The 15,879-nt window shown below is 44.9% G+C and overlaps 1 protein-coding gene across 1 annotated transcript in view; it reads left to right on the top strand.

Moving 5' to 3' along the window:
* C6QH4orf33 (chromosome 6q C4orf33 homolog) overlaps positions 1-7,925 on the top strand; it is a 302,616-nt gene extending 294,691 nt beyond the window's left edge. The window contains exon 6 of the mRNA XM_069631055.1: positions 6,978-7,925. Within this exon, the coding sequence (XP_069487156.1) occupies positions 6,978-7,083 (106 nt within the window). The 3' untranslated portion in view covers positions 7,084-7,925. The remainder of the gene's footprint in view (positions 1-6,977) is intronic.
* The last annotated feature ends 7,954 nt before the right edge of the window (positions 7,926-15,879 follow it).

Below are 15,879 nucleotides of genomic sequence, written 5' to 3'. Positions count from 1 at the left end.
CTTTAAGTTTGCCCAGGGGATGCCAGCTTACCGTTGTTGTGTCGTTGTCACAGCTGTAGTGTGATCAGGTGAACATACTCACGGGGCGGCTGCGGGGCTCAGGGACATCCCATCCTTGTTGCCATTGTAGTATTGGGGGTTTCAAGAAAGCGTGCAGGCATCATGTGGGGAATAACTTTGGGATTTATTTAAGTATTAACTATATATGCAAAGAGCCCCGCCAGCCTTCGCCCTTTGCTCCATCCTCTTCTCCAACCGTCTGCATCCTCGCTCCTTCTGTGAACCTCCAGCACACGGGCCTCAAGATCGGGCTGGCAGATGATGTGGCACAACCCGCAGGTGCCATACTACATAAACCTGTAGGTGCTTACATACAGGTTCAAGATCATGACCTTAACTCAGATCCTATAGACCTATCAACTACAGGACTGGTTGGTATCCCTGGATCTCCAAGATGCCTACTTTCACGGGCAGATGCATTGCAGACACAGGAAGTACTTGAGGTTTGTACTGGGATCCGAATACTACCAGCTCAGAGTCCTGATCTTCGGATTTTCTTCGCCTCTCAGGGTCTTTACAAGCTGCTGGCATTGGTTGCAGCTCACCTCAGGAGGGAGTGTATACATATCTTCCCCTTCCTGGATGTCTGGCTTGCCTGAGCCTGCTCTCCAGACCAGCCTTCAGTACAGCTGTACTATACGTGAGTCCTGTTGCACAGGTTAGGCTTCTCCCTGAGATTAGAAAAGTCACATGTTTCACTGTCTCATTCGCACAGTTCCATTGGGGTGGTCTTGGATACTCGTCTGCGAAGGGCCTTCTCTCTTGAGGAACAAGTGACAAACATCCACTAAATGGCCCATGACATTCAGTCCCAGATGCTCTTTCTGGCCTCCGTCTTTCTGTATCTACTAGGCATCATGGCCTCCTCTATCTTGATGGTGCTGTAAGCCTGCTTACTCATGAGGTCGCTCCATTGGCTACTTGGGTGTCAGTAGTCTCAGTTCCAGGGTAACATGTCAGACTTGTTGCATGTCTTGGAGAACTTTTCTCGAAATTTATTGTGGTGGGCCCTATGAAGCAGTCTGTTAAGAGATGCATTGCTTTGGCAACCTTGGCCCCAACAGACTGTAGTCATGGAGACTTCGCTGAACAGTTGGGGCTCTTGCCTATTAGATCTGATGGTGAGCAAGTTTGGTCCCCAATGGAAGCTTGGGAATACATAATTTTGCTGGAGCTGCAGTCAGTCAGGCTAGCCCTGTTTGACTTCCTCCGTCTATACAGGGAAAGTGTGTGTTAGTCCTGACATAACACACAGTGACCATGCCCTACACTACCGCAACACACTCGGTGGTGTGCAAGTAATTGCTTCTGTGCCGGGAATTACTGCGATTGTGGTTCTGGGCTCTCCAGAGTGGAGTGTCTATGCCGACGACACATCTTGCTGGGGTGGAGAGCTGCATTGCGGATGCCCTGAGATGACAAACTTTGGCCTCTGATGAGTGGGAGCTCTGCCAGGAGTTTCTGGGAGAGATCTTTGCCCTGTGGAGGTCTTCTCAGATGGACCTTTTCGCTTCCAGTGCAAATAGCTCTGCTCCAGGAAATTTCCTCTGCGGGAAACTCCAGGAACACATTGGTTGTTGAATGGTACATCAATCTCCTCTATGCGTACCCGCCCATCCCGCTTTGCTAGTTCTCCGGAGACTGTGGATGTTTGGGTCCATGTTGATTGTAAGGGTTCTGGACTGGCCCTGTAGGAGGGATACCAGGAGCCTCTGGATATATACATCTGCCCTGTCTGGTTCCTTCTGTCATGGGTGGATCTGCTCTTCACCTTGAAGGACCAGGTTCTCCATCCGAGCCGGAGTAGCCTGAATCTTCCTGATTGGCTACTGAGAGGCTAAGGTAGGAGGAGTGGAACTTGGCGGACAATGTCCTGGATATATTCCTCTCTGCTTGAAGACCATCCGCCAAGTTAATTTATGCCTGTAGATGGCGTCAATTCTCGGGTTGGTGTTGGGAGAGAAGTCTGGACCCACTTACCTGCTCTACTTTTTCTCTATCAGATTTCCTCCTTTCCTTGGCCCAAACAGGTCTACAGTTTTGCACTGTAAACAAGTACCTGGCCATCATTTCAGTCCTTAAAAGAACCCCTGAGCAAGCTTCTTATTTCACAATCCCCACTGTTGTGTAGATCTTAGAGTGGCTGTGCAGCAAGTTTCCTCCACGCCATTTGGTTGTCCCTGCATGGGATTTGAATTTAGTTTTGACTTTCCTTATTGGAGCTCTGTTTGAGCTCCTCCCACCCCCCATTCCTGTTCTTTAAGACTGTTCATTCTTACAGTGATTTTCCTGGTGGCAATCATTTCCGCGAGACAGATGAATGAGCTCCAGGCATTGCCTGTTAAATTCCCTACTTACTCTTTCCCATGGAGAAGGTGACTTTGATGGGGAGACAGTCTGTCCTGCCCAAAGCCATGTCTGAATTTCATCTTTTGCGAAAGGTCATCTTGCTGTGGTTTTCTATTCGCCTCACCCTTGTAAGATGGAAGAGCGATTCCGTTTTTCTTGACCTGGTGCAGCCCCTTAGCTACTACATCTCTACAGGCGAGATATATGAAGAAAGATGGGCAGTTCTTTGCGGGTTATGTTCTTGCCCATGCTGGGAGGGCAGTGACTGAACACACCCTGTCACGGTGGATCATCCTCTGCTTCTTTGAATGCTATGATCTGCCTGGGAAGAAGGTGACCAAGGGTCTCAAAGCTCATTCAAGAAGAGGCCTGGCTGTCACCTCTGCCCTACAATTGGGGGTGGGGTGGCGCACAGAAAAGCAGGAGAAGGTGAGACATGCTGCTGACCAGTCACACAGCCGTGCAGAGTCAGCGAAGCCAAGGCTGAGCAGAACCGGCCTTATTTAGCGGGGTGACCACACAGAGAATTTAGTGGACCTGGCGCCCAAGAAACGCTGCAGAACCAAGAACGCTAGGGAGGAGCGAATCTTCCACTCACAACTAAGGAGCTGAGGAGCAGAGAAACACGGAGACGAGCAGAATAGAAAACTTGCTCATGTCCAGATGGGAACGCCAGAAAGCCATGGAGACCACCACTACCGAGCAGACGCTATCTATCTCACTTGAGCAAATTCTGTGACATAGAAGGTACCCGGGTTGCTCATAGTGGAGGTGGACGGAGAGACCAGAGAGTGAAAGGGGAAGAAGGAAGGATTACCCCAACCCCCTACCAGGGGCATAAAGGCCCAGAGAGAGAGAGAAATAACCAAGTAACAATTCAGGGTTACAGGAGCCTAAGAAACATGAATATTGTAATCAGCCAAACTGCTCACAGAAACTACTGAGAACCAAGAGAGGCATATGTAAAGAGGGTTTACCAATACCCCTGGAAGATAATTAAGACATTGGGACAGAGAAATCCAAGAAGCCAGAGGGGCCCAATAAGACAAGTGAAGAACAAATTCACGGGGAACACAGAGACAACCAAGACGTGAACTTAGTGGGGAGAAACCCATCCAAGTGGTGCAAAGGGATTAAGGAAGTATCACTTCATCTACCACAACTTGGACATTTGATCTTTTCAGGAACTTGAGACTTTACTTTTTAAACTTGAGAAACTTTTGGAATGTTGACAAGATGGACAAGAACTGCTAAACCGGGAAGATTTATTTTCTACAGATTAGCATTGGAGGGATTCCTGAAAGCCATGAGAGAGACTGAGGTGAACAACTCTGAAGGCAAGAAATTCTGCCTAGTTTTCTTTCATATTTCTTCTAAGCGGTAGGGCCACTTTGGAAGATAGGTTTGGATAGAGGACCATTTTTGTTATTTTTACTATTTACGAGCACCTTAGTATAGTTTGTTAGGAAGGGAGGTTCCCTTTTAGCAATGGGGCAAGAAAGGCATTTCCTCTTAAGTCAAATGAAATCCTTTGATACCATGTCCTCTGGTTCGAGTCCTTCTTCTGACTTGCTATACTGCCCAAGGAATGTTTCCATCTCTCTAAACCAACTCCAAGTGCAAATTGTTCACGAGCAGCTTAGGGAATGACGTTCATGTTCATGTTCCCCTGAAACTGCACAATTTCTATATGCCTTTCTACCAATACCTCTCATCCCGACAGACCTTCAACAAGACAAACAGCTGTGCAGATTGTTCCTGGTGGTACCAGCATAGCCGAGATACACTTTCTCTGATCTCCTGGCCCTCAACAAGGCTCAAGCTATTTGCACTTCAATCTCTCCACAGCCTACTGCCCTGTGAAGGGGGAGAAGTTCTTCACCACAGTCCCGCTTCTCTCAACATTTCTCTCCCAAATTCCTAGATCTTGGTCACATCAATATGCCTCAAGATTGCAAAAACATTTTATTGAGGGTGAGAGTCCCCTCCACCATCTCCTGCTATACCAAAATCCTACTCTAGACCAACCATAAATGTATGCCTAAAGCCCCATCCTCACTTGATAGAACCATTGGTGCCATCAGTTTTCTTCAGTGTCCCTACAACACCTGCTGAATGGTCCCTCCATTCCTTGGACATAATGGGGCACATAAATACATTTTGGGCCGCACCAAGTGTTTTCTTAAATGTTCACAGCTGTTCATAGCCTTTGGACCCATTTGTACTGGAAATGGAATTTCTAAAGCCTCCATCTTCAGGTGGTAGTCATCATGCATTGCTTTTTGACATCACCAAGCCAAGAGACCGCTACCTAGTCAGCCAATATCACATTCCACAAGACATATGTCCTTTACTACAGCTATCTTGGCCAGAGTGCCACTGTTGGACATTTTCAAGGCGGCCACATGGCAGTCTCCATATATTTTCACCAAATGCTATTATTGCGACAATAACTCAAAGGAGAAACCCAGAATAGGACTGGGAATCCTCCAAAGCCTGCCCTTCTAAGGTGAGCTGCAGTTCCTCCTCCCTATATTCCTATATGTATGTTTGCTACTTATTAATCTATTCAATAGCATGCATGTGACTCTATGAAATCTCCAATACTGGAGCAGGATTAAGTGATTTACCGGTAACTCATGTTCTCTAGCATTATTTAATTCCGTTATTTAAGTTATTTCATCCTTATTCCCTGCCTTTACTTCACATCTGTCTGGCATTGAGCATTATCCGCTTTCGGAATTTGGTCCCCACAGTGCAGAATCTGGGCGCCTGACTCCCCAAACTTCTTGCCTGCCTCTGAAAAGGGCAGTTTTGCCTGCACTTAGTCTGATTTCCCCATGCTGCTAGAAAAACGTAATATCCTTTAAGAATTAGAGGTGTGATCCAGCAGTCAATGATGGGTAGTTAAAGCACACCTCTGGTGCAGCACTTTGTGAATTGTGGAGCCCCTAAACGTCGTTTTGTACTTTGGGTGTTAGCCACACTGAGGCGCAGGTCACCCAAACACTCCTCTCATACGGGGCCATTCAACCCTCCCTACCATGCAGGGTCTTTCCAGAATGCTGGTACATTACTGCTGCATTCAATGGCCAAGTAATCTCTTCACCCTGTGACTCCATGTGCTCTTAGGTCAAATTGCACTAGGGGGGCACTGGGAGCCACTGCTGTGTACTCAATGATTTGCAGCAAGCTCCCCACTGTCCAGAGTCACTGGCGGTCTTCGGCCACTCTCCGGCGCCCCCTAAATTGCAGTCCCAGCAGGACTGCCTGTCCCCTGCACTCCACCGGCTGACCCTCCTGCATCCGACCGGATCACCTAGGCCTCCAGGCGACAAGCTCTTGCCTTAATTGGACGCTGTAGGCAGGAGGATGCACATGGCCTGCTGCAGTCAAGAAGATGAGGGAATCTTGTGGTGGGCCCTCTAGCAGCCCCCCTCTAAGTCCATACTTCAGTATACAGTTTACCTGTGTATAACCAGTATTTACAGTACACTATTACAGTACACTAGGAGTTGTGGGGAATACGTCACTGTTCTTGTGTTGGCATTGTGAGTCCTGAACGTGACTGGTGATCTGTTACTATTGTCTAGGGACCACTTCTTCTCCCCATCGCATTGCATTATATTGTATAGTGCTAGTTAGTACCAGGGGTAGACCTTAGGCTTAGCTTTAGAGGTGGGAATATATACACCAGGCCATTTTACTGTTTTTACATAAACTGTGTTTTACTGTGTTGTGTGCTGAACCGATAGTAGTTATTTGACCTTCTAGTGCCGTTTGTGTAACTATGTAATAAAGTGTATAATTTTCAGTGTAACTATGTAGTATATTCTTTCGGGTTGCCTATTGAGACTCAATGTACCTGCCCACTTGCCTTCTCCCCTCCCTTGAGTGAAACCTGACTACTCTGCCATTGCTATTCGTAAAAAGTGTAAGGTCTATCTTTTGGTTTGAACTATGGCTCAATCATAGGATAGATGGTCCCCAGAGGGCTGTGAAAAAATCTCCATAGCAAATATATTTTTGAGTCTGCGTGCAGAAGCACATTTTCACAATTCGACATATTTCCTGCACTGTGTACCAAGGTGCGGATGATATCTTGCAATTAATGTACTGTATAAATCAAAGCAGAGGGAAGATTAGCAAACGTCAGGAGTTGGTCACAAAGCTCAGCTGTTTACCTCTTTGGTTTCTGTCATGGCACACCTTCCACTAAAATCTAACTAACAAGCTTGAGTATTTATTGCACAGCTTTCTGCTATGATATTCCTAGGGGGCCATTAATTAGGAGTTACAGAACATCTTGCCATTGCTACTGCAGAGCTGGTGGTAATAGAACAACAGATTGCTGACAAGGGACTGCCCAGAGCAGAAGCCTGGCATATCCGTCCATGAAATGTCTGTAAGCACTTGTTTAGCAGCAGATGCTCAAACCAAAAATGCATTGATTTGGTGTGAAAAGTTTGTACACTATTAAAGCAAAATAACGTCTTAGTATTCATTTGCTGACACTTAATTGTTGATGATAATGTTCCCTATCTAACATTTAGGCAATCTTTTTTTAGCCACCGTCTGGAATATTTCAAGCCTTTTTCCTTTGAAGGCTTAATGGGAGAAGATTGGATGCAACCTGAATCGGATTTGTGGATGAAAACCATGCCTGGAAAATAGATATACGTCCTCCCTAGTGTTTCCATTATGTATTGGCAAAATAAGAACACACAGCTAATACTTTCTTAACAATTGCTTGGTTTAAATGCTCAATTTATAGTAAAAACTGCCTTTTATTTCTTTTGGGTCTAATGTTAAGAAATTCAGAACCAAAAAAATGACATATGATGTGTAACACAATTTAGGAGTGGTGTTTTATGTTGATCAAAATGTCTGTCTGACATCACCAAGGTTGGCCTTCATAATGAGATAAGCTGCAATAACTGCCGCAGCCTTAGATAGACAACACTGGTGGATGATGCTTGCACACTGTCCTTTTATTCACTGAACTGAAATACAGACGTTGAACCATCATAAGGTTCCAAATATGTGGCAAATTGAAAGATGGTGGCTTGCCAATTTATTGCTGTCTGCAGAAAACGGCAAATAACATGTAAATCCAGTGCTTTGACGGTAATTGCTGCAGCTTCACCAGTGGGCAAAGTGTTAGGACATGGTCAGTCTCGGATAGTTCACCTACTAGATAGAACTCCAAGTGCCACACATACATTTATTTTCTCACTCATTTTTAGAGGGACCAAATATACTGTGGCATCTGTCCTTGAGAAATCTATGAATGTGGGTAGTGAAATACTGGCAATCGGATGGGACGTTTTTGTTGTCATTTCTACTTACATGTATATTTACCACATTGTTTTTACATTTGGAAGTACATTTTTTTTAATGATTTGTTGCTTTTCTTGTTTTACATTGTGAAGATGATATTGTTATTTTTGCATTAATCATGCCTGCACTTCTTGTACAACCCACTTCTGCATTAAACATACACATTTTCATTCTCATAGGCTTGTATGTCTTCATGATGACAAATGTACAGTAAAATAAAAATTGGCACTTTTTGTGCTTAATTTAAATTGTACTGCTGAGGATGTATTCCCTATTGAGTGGGAGAAAGATAACCAATCCCTGTGTCTTTCTGTAAGGCATGATCTTATTCCTCCAGTTATCATGCTGCCCTTCATTTATTTGGAATACAGCTTCCACATTACATTTTAAGTAGTACGTTAAATTATTCAATATAAGTAAATACTTGCCAGACAAAGAATGACCCGCATCATTGGTTCGATGAAGATAGGGTATCTGTATAACAGTATTTAAATTGGGATCGAAGTCTTGAAAACCAGAACATATCTCAGTTAATATTTTTGTAAGAAACATAACCAATGTACTTCAATGTAAACCCACATTGCTGATGGATTTAACAAAGTTTGTGGTTTCAAAGGTTCTGCAGGTCATATTGGGTCCGTTAAATTTGTAAAAAGTGAACATACATTACCCCTGTATTTATTTGTGCCTATCCACTGGCATTGGACATAATATTGCTTGTGAATATAAAGGTCCTTGTAAATTACCAATACACACTCCTACATTCCTTCTCTTTCCACCATACTGATTCTAAATCCAGGCCGCTCCACTATGGGCCAGAGCATGTGAAGCATTGCTTTTTTATTTGTTATTTTCTCCAGTAGAGTATTATTATTTCTTGATACGTATAACAGGGAAAGAATTAAGCAACAAGTAAACAGGATCGTTGTCCCATCATCTCCAAGTCATGTGTTTCTTCCTCATTATCCCCCTTCCTCCACCCTCACCCTTCAAATATATGATTCCTCCTTTGAAGTTGGTTATTAAGAAAGACTTCTCACAATAGTCTTTTGCAGGTCGTCTTAATTCTTTTTGTTCCCTTTGAGTCATATATGGGACTATTACATTATCTCTTCTCAACATGTATCCATATTGTATCCCCTCCCAGTATTCTGCTCCCCATATTTTCGATCCGAAAGGGGACCACTCTATTTCCAGATTATCATCCAATTCTTGCAACCATTCTGTTATATTTTCCATCTGATATAGTTCTTTAGCCTTTCGGAACATTAGTTATTACCAGGAGGTTTAGCTCTCTTCCAGGCCTTTGCTATACAGGCTCTCACTTCAAGAAGTAAATAATGCGTCATGTGTGAAACTTTAATTACATTGGGGCTCATTATGAGTTTGCCGGTGTATGGTAAAAGTGGCAGTAAATCCGGTTAACAGCACCTTTTACCATTCCGGCAAATTACGAGTTGGCGGCAAATGCATACAGGTGATGGAAATGAGGCCACAGGTGCACCCAAAGCATCCAGGTGCACCCAATGCACCCAGGAAGAGAACAAATGTGCCACCTCATCCCGAAACACGCTTCCCTACACCACCATGTTGCCACTGGTCTCTGTCAGCATTGACATGCAGCTGCCCCGGGCCAACATAGAGCTGCAGGGGCTGGAGGACCATCACAGGGAAAATGAGGCAGAGGGGAGAAGGAGGAATGCGAGGAGGAGACACAACGCAAGGCGGGCACCTATACCCCGCGAAAGGGCCTCATAATTGACCCACACTGACAGCCAGATACTCAACATATACCGCCTCAACAGGGAGACTATTGCAGATCTGCTGAACCAGACCCAGGATGACCTAGGAAGCAGGATCGGCATTAGGAGAGTCATACGCACTGCTGGTCCTGCACTCCCCTGCCACAGGCACGTTCCCGCACACGGTGAGCCAACTGCATGGCATCTCGCAGCCTGCTTTCACTAAAGTGTTGTGTCAGGTGACGGATACACTCCTGCACCATGTGGGATGGCACATTTCACTTCCCACCTCCCTAGCACAAGTGAATGCCATGAAGGCAAGAATTTACACTATGGCACACATGCCCAATGTGGTAGCGGCCCTGGACTCTACCCTTATAAAATTGGTGGCACCCCAGGCATCGGAGGAGGTCTATTGGAACCAGAAGCAGTTCCCTTCGCTCAATGTCCAGGTCACCTGTGATGCAGACCTCAACCTCACCCACTGCTGTGCCCGCGCTTTCCAGGATCAACCAATGATGCCATGGTCCTGCGGAAACAGTACACTACTGGCATACATGCAGGGGCACAGAGGCCAACAGACCTGGATCTTGGGTAAGTACATGTTCCATCACACAGACTTTGTTGTACAAGTGACATGCAATGGGGGACCCTAGACGTAGAGATTGCATGCCCCAACAAGGCCCTGTACATCCAGGACCCACCCATACACCCCACACATGACAGGCTGCAACCCACTGGAGTAGGACATGACTCTCTATGCAAAAGTAGATGGCCAAGGCATGCTTCCCCAAAGACCAGCCAAACACACACTGCACTACAGGTAACAGAATGCAACATCACACATCTCAGAACATGCATGTATAATAATGGGGAGGAAGACTCCTGTGGATAAGCAAGAGGACAGGCCAGTGCAAATCCCACACCCAAAACATGGAAAAGACCAGAAATGTGACAAACAACTGTTTTATTTAACAAAACCCAAATAAAACAGGGACAGCACGAACATCAAGCAAATCTGAGTGACTCAAGTAACTTCAAGCTCGACAGTACCTAAAAGGGTTATGACATCACAATTGACATTTAATTTCAGAATACCTAAAGTGGGAAGAGCTTGGTTAGGGGAATTAACTAGATATGCATTGTATAGGGGTTAGTTCATTAATTGGTCAGGCTTTACTAACTCCGCCTGGTACCACCTTCTAAATTGCTACAGGTGAATACATGTCATCTCTACAATATTCCATTGGCCGATGCAACAATGTGTGTAGTAAGGCGGATGGGAGGTAGGGATTGGTCAGTGGTGGCTTTCTCAGCCTTGGCACTTTGGAAGGTAACTAGCACATGAGCACAAAAGGAGGTGGTGAGAACAGCACCAAGGTGCTACTTGTCCCAATAAAGGTTACCATTTCAGATTCTCTAGGTCACAGGCCAGGACATTTAGCATTCAATGTTGCACTACCTTGTATCTTTTGTCCTGAGAACTGGATGGGAACGAAGGTCTCAGTCTATCTGTGTCTGACTCTAATGAATAGGCATTATCCTCCAACTATAGGTCACGTGTGGGGACCACATTTTGCAATATTCTTCTCAGCATTTATGAGGATTTTAGCACTTTTTCCTGCAGGTTTCATTACCTTCCTTGGACTCTAGAGACTTGTTCAAGCTACTTTCCTCTCAATATTGTCTGAGTTGGTGGGTATCTGACCTTGCAGCATTACTTATGTCATTACTAATCTAAAAGAACTGTGTCTGATTGCGCCGTCCATCTTGTTTTGCATGACCACTCGTTATAGTTGCGTTTTGTATAAAGCCAGCATTATGAGTATTCTTGTACATCTTGCGTTTCAGCATAGATAGTGTGTTTTCTAACCTAATGGATGCAAGCATATTCTTCATGCCTAAATGCATTTTGACCTATTGTTGTATATCTTTGTAGTGGATGCGTCTGTGCAATGTATCTAATACACCTACATGTGTCAGTGTTCAGCAGTGCTGTCATTTGTTTTCATCACATTTGATCACAGCTCGTTTATGTCCTCGATAGCCTGCATGTTCATTGATTCTTCAATCCCTGTGGGGTAGGGTCAGTTAGGTTGTCTCCGCGAGTAATGCCTCTTCCACCTGTAGTACGGTGGTTGGAATGAGTCAGAGACCACAAGTGATGCACACCTGCCATTTCTGTAGCATTTGGATGGGTTAGGGGCAGAAGAAATGAATGACACATTCATTTGTCCCTTCATTTCCCCCTCTGGTTGAGTCCTCGACCACATTCCTCAGAGGCCCCTCCCCCTTATAAGTTGTTTTAGGGATCCATATCCTAGCTACCGCCCCACCCCCCAGGTCGTTATATGTCTTCACATGTTCATCTACACTCCAGGTCATATAGCAGCACGCCCAATCTGGCTTATACCATACCCACCGTCCCACTTAATCCTGGGTGAACAATGGGACTTTGTTTTAAATGTGATAGAAGCACATCAACAGTTTGTGTTTGCTTATACTTCTTAGTGTCCATGTCTACTAGTATTTTCATTCCTACCATCTTCTGGGCAGTGTTCTGGCATTGGGCTATGTCTATCCGAATGACACACAATCCAAATAACACTAATACTAGCGTGGCTAAGAGTACTTTTTAAGCCGCTGGCCCACCAGGAGGGGATGCAGGAAAAGATATACGTGAGCCTATCTTCATCCTTCCCCATCACATTTGTCTCCTCCATTTTAGTATGCAGGTCTGATAGCAGGGTTATGGCTTCTGTGAGGGTCCCATTTTCTTCACCATGGGCAGGTGTGTGGGTACAACAGGATGAACCGATCTTTGTGCATACGCCTCCCTCCGTAGCTGTGATAAGGTTGAGGTCATACCCATTTCAAAATGTCATGAGCCTCACAGCTCTGAGCTCATCCTTTGTATTAAACTCTTTCACTTCACTGCTGAGTTAATTGTTTGTAAGAGCTCCCAACGGGTAATCTGTGACCATTTGGTGTTCACATTTGCTTGTATCCTAGGAACGATCGAAGTGAAAAACATTTCTGTCCGACTGAACAGCCTGTGTTCCTCTGGTATCTCATTGAGTTCTGTTTCCATTTTGCTAGAGACATAATTTCCTCTTTTTACCCATTTAATTTCCAGGGATGTTTTCTTTCTCTGGTGTGTATCCATTTTGGGAAACCCATCAAATGATATGTCCTTCTGAGGTACTACCAGGGCTGGTGTGTTCAGTAGTACTAGTGAACACACTCCTCCCCAATTCAGAGACAACTGCATGTAAGCCTTGGAACCACCGGCCCAATAGTGGTTCTAGAGCAATGCAGTAACTACTTTCATACCAGGTATCTTCGACATGTCTTTGCATCCTTCATTTGCTCTAACCTTTAATGGGCTATCATTTTCAAAAAATAGTGATGCATTCTTGAGGGGTATTATAGGTACAGGTCCTGCTTCGTTTTCTACCTAAGTCAGCAATTTGGAGTACTCCACCCATTCATTAAGGCACTTGTCATTCTCCGTCTGACCTACTTCTACTGGCACCATCAAGAGTGCTTGTGCATTGCACCCCATCAGCCCTTCAGCCAATCAGTCTCCTGTAAACAGCCTTCTGTATACCAGTGGTTGAGGCCTTTCCAAGCAGCCAGACATTCCCCCTATCTCTTTTCTTCCTGTTTTTGGACATTGCAGCTCCCTTTGGGCCGCTATCCTAGATTCTCCTCTGGATCATCCAGTATGCATTGTATCATTTTATCCCTGCTCCAGTAGTCCTCTATCATTGCTTTTGTTTTGATATAACTATCCTCAAAAGGAAAAGTTTTTTGTGACATCCACCGCAAAGTAGCCCATAGTTGTGCACTGCGCCAAATGCATTAGCCGCTGTGCTCTAGTTGCTGGGATTTCAGTGGACATTAATGTCCTGGAGGCTGCCATGGCATAGGGAATGAGAGAACACACTTAGCAGCTCTCCCTCAATGCCTCTTTTCTGACATGGATCATGTGCTGGTACCACATATTATTGGTCATGTGGGCGAATTAGTCATATAAGATTGTGTTCAAAGTTGTTACTGGTGCTACTTTTCAGCCGCTTTATTTCTTTAGTGGTACTGGTGAAGGGCTGGGTCACTACTTCAGTTACTAGGGGAACAGCGGTAGCATTAGCATAAATTGATTAGTGTGTTTGGTAAAGAGCTGCTTTCTGTAGTGCTAGGGGGTAAAGAGGTAGAGACAGCAGAATGCAAAAAAATATTGCAACAATTGTTTGCGCTGTTGTGTCCATATGTTGCAACGATGCATGTTCATTGCGTTGTCCTTGGGCGAAAAGCCTGTGCTTAGCAAACTCTACTAAATTCATGCTCTTATATATACTGTATGATACTTTCATGTTGATTTCCAAAACTCGAACTGTGAGAAATATTAGCTAAAAAATAAACTGTTTTGATGTTCGTTAGTAAGGCAATGATTGATATTCTACTTTTCTTGAGCTCACTATAACTGCTCACTACAAATGAGAGAATGGCATAAAGGAATGCCTGAAAGGCAACATCTAGTAACTATTTCTTGCTTATCAAAAGTGCTTCTCCTCTTTTACATTGCAGGTAAAAGTCTCTTTAAGAACACAGTTCATGCGAGCAGATTCGTTCTCTGTGTAAGAAAAGACAGTGTGCCTGTGCTAGCTCTTTGTTGACGCTTGTCTGCTCCTTGTCATTGCTCAAGTCTGGACTCTTCTTCTTGGGCTGTACATTCTGGGATATAGGGCGGTGGCGGGTCTCAGCTTTATAGGGTTTAAGGTTGGCCATATGTATCTAGGCTTTCATTCCTACTTCCTTTACAGACATGGGGGTGTTATATTCTATTATAAATGGTGCTTGAAACCATGGCTTGTGCCACGACCTGGTAAAATTCCTTCTATTTCTATTTTGCTTATAAAGCGCCAAAGCCCTCAGGCATCCAGGCGTTAAGACAGGAAAACAAAGCTACAGAGGAGAAATTTCAAAGGGTTCTTTCAAACAAACAGCCTAGTCTTCAGCAGCATCCTAAAAATAGAGTGATTTTCTTCCTTCCAAAGTGATTCAGGAAGCTCATTCCAAGCCTGTGCCACCCGACCAGGGAAGGAACGACCATTTCACCAAGCTCTTTTAAATCGATTGACCTTCAGAGTGCTTTCCTTTGCTGAACGAAGATCCACCCTTGCGTCTGCCGTGCTCAAAGCTGTTTGGAAATAAAAGAAAGACTAGCCATCATCGCCGTAGGGTAATCATGCTTATTATCTCCCAAAACAACAGAGGCATTTTGGGTATCAGCACTCTAGTGGGAGGAGCAAGGTCACCAGCTCATGAGGTATTAAGTGGTGGTCTGAGCTAGGTAGGTTACGTAATGCAAATAGAGCTAGGGAGATTATGTCCTTCCCCCTCGTGTGGGCCACGCACATCATCACAGCAATGGCCGCTACGAACTGTAGTGTGTCTATGAGCCAGTCCAATAGGGGCATGTGCGGCACAGGTGTGCCATCAGCACTTAACTAGCCCGCCTTTTCCAACGTGACAGCCCTGCATGTAATGTTGGCACCACGTAGGTGGAGTCAGAGTACACTGTGATCTCCTCATCCTTGTGCGCCTCAAGTGCCACAATAAGCATTATTAATCCTGTTGCTCGCGCTGAAAAATGTTAGGTCAACCTTGCGCTCACCACCACCTCAAATATCCCATTCTGTCTCACTTTTACCACTGCCGTCCCTGTGTGTTTCTCCCCTGATCAATTGTTGAGGAACCATCAATAAAGAGCACCTCCCCCTCCAAGGGCATTCTCTCTGGCACGGGAAATGTAATAATACTGTGTATTTGGCGCAGTCATGCACGTAATCTCCCCCCTTCACTTGCTCTGCTATGAACGTTGTTGGGTTCGAAATGATCGCCTCGTACCTAGATGCTCTCTGCATTGTCAGTGTGCACTTGGGTTTCTCATGAATTGCCAATTGGGCATACTCCACATGCAGTGTTACTTCTCTATTGTGAAATCTGCTGCCAATGCTTGGTCGCATGGATAATGACCCTTCGTGACTTAATCTAAAAGCCCTCTGTAATATGCCAATGGTTTGTGTCCTAGGGTAGTCTTCTGTGTGAGCACTGCTGTCCTCACCACCCCATTTGAGTGTGAAACTAGGTAGAATTCTGCACTGTAATAAGGGATACCCAAAACTGGTGCTGTGCATATTGCTCTTTTCAGTTTGTCAAAGGCTTCTGTCATTTCACTTGTCCAGGCTATCTTGCTGTCATCTCTCTATGCTTGTTTAAGTCCTACTAGGAGGGGCCTTACGTATGTGCTCAAAGACCCATGCGCAGCAATAGTTGCTAAGACCCAAAAATGGATGCATCTCTCGCACTGTCTTTGGCTGTG

This window comes from Ambystoma mexicanum, chromosome 6q (genome assembly GCF_040938575.1).
Source record: "Ambystoma mexicanum isolate Mex_15411 chromosome 6q, UKY_AmexF1_1, whole genome shotgun sequence".
Lineage (NCBI taxonomy): Eukaryota > Metazoa > Chordata > Amphibia > Caudata > Ambystomatidae > Ambystoma > Ambystoma mexicanum.
Note: the sequence above shows the minus strand (reverse complement) of the source record. Positions and strands in the feature narration are given on the sequence as shown.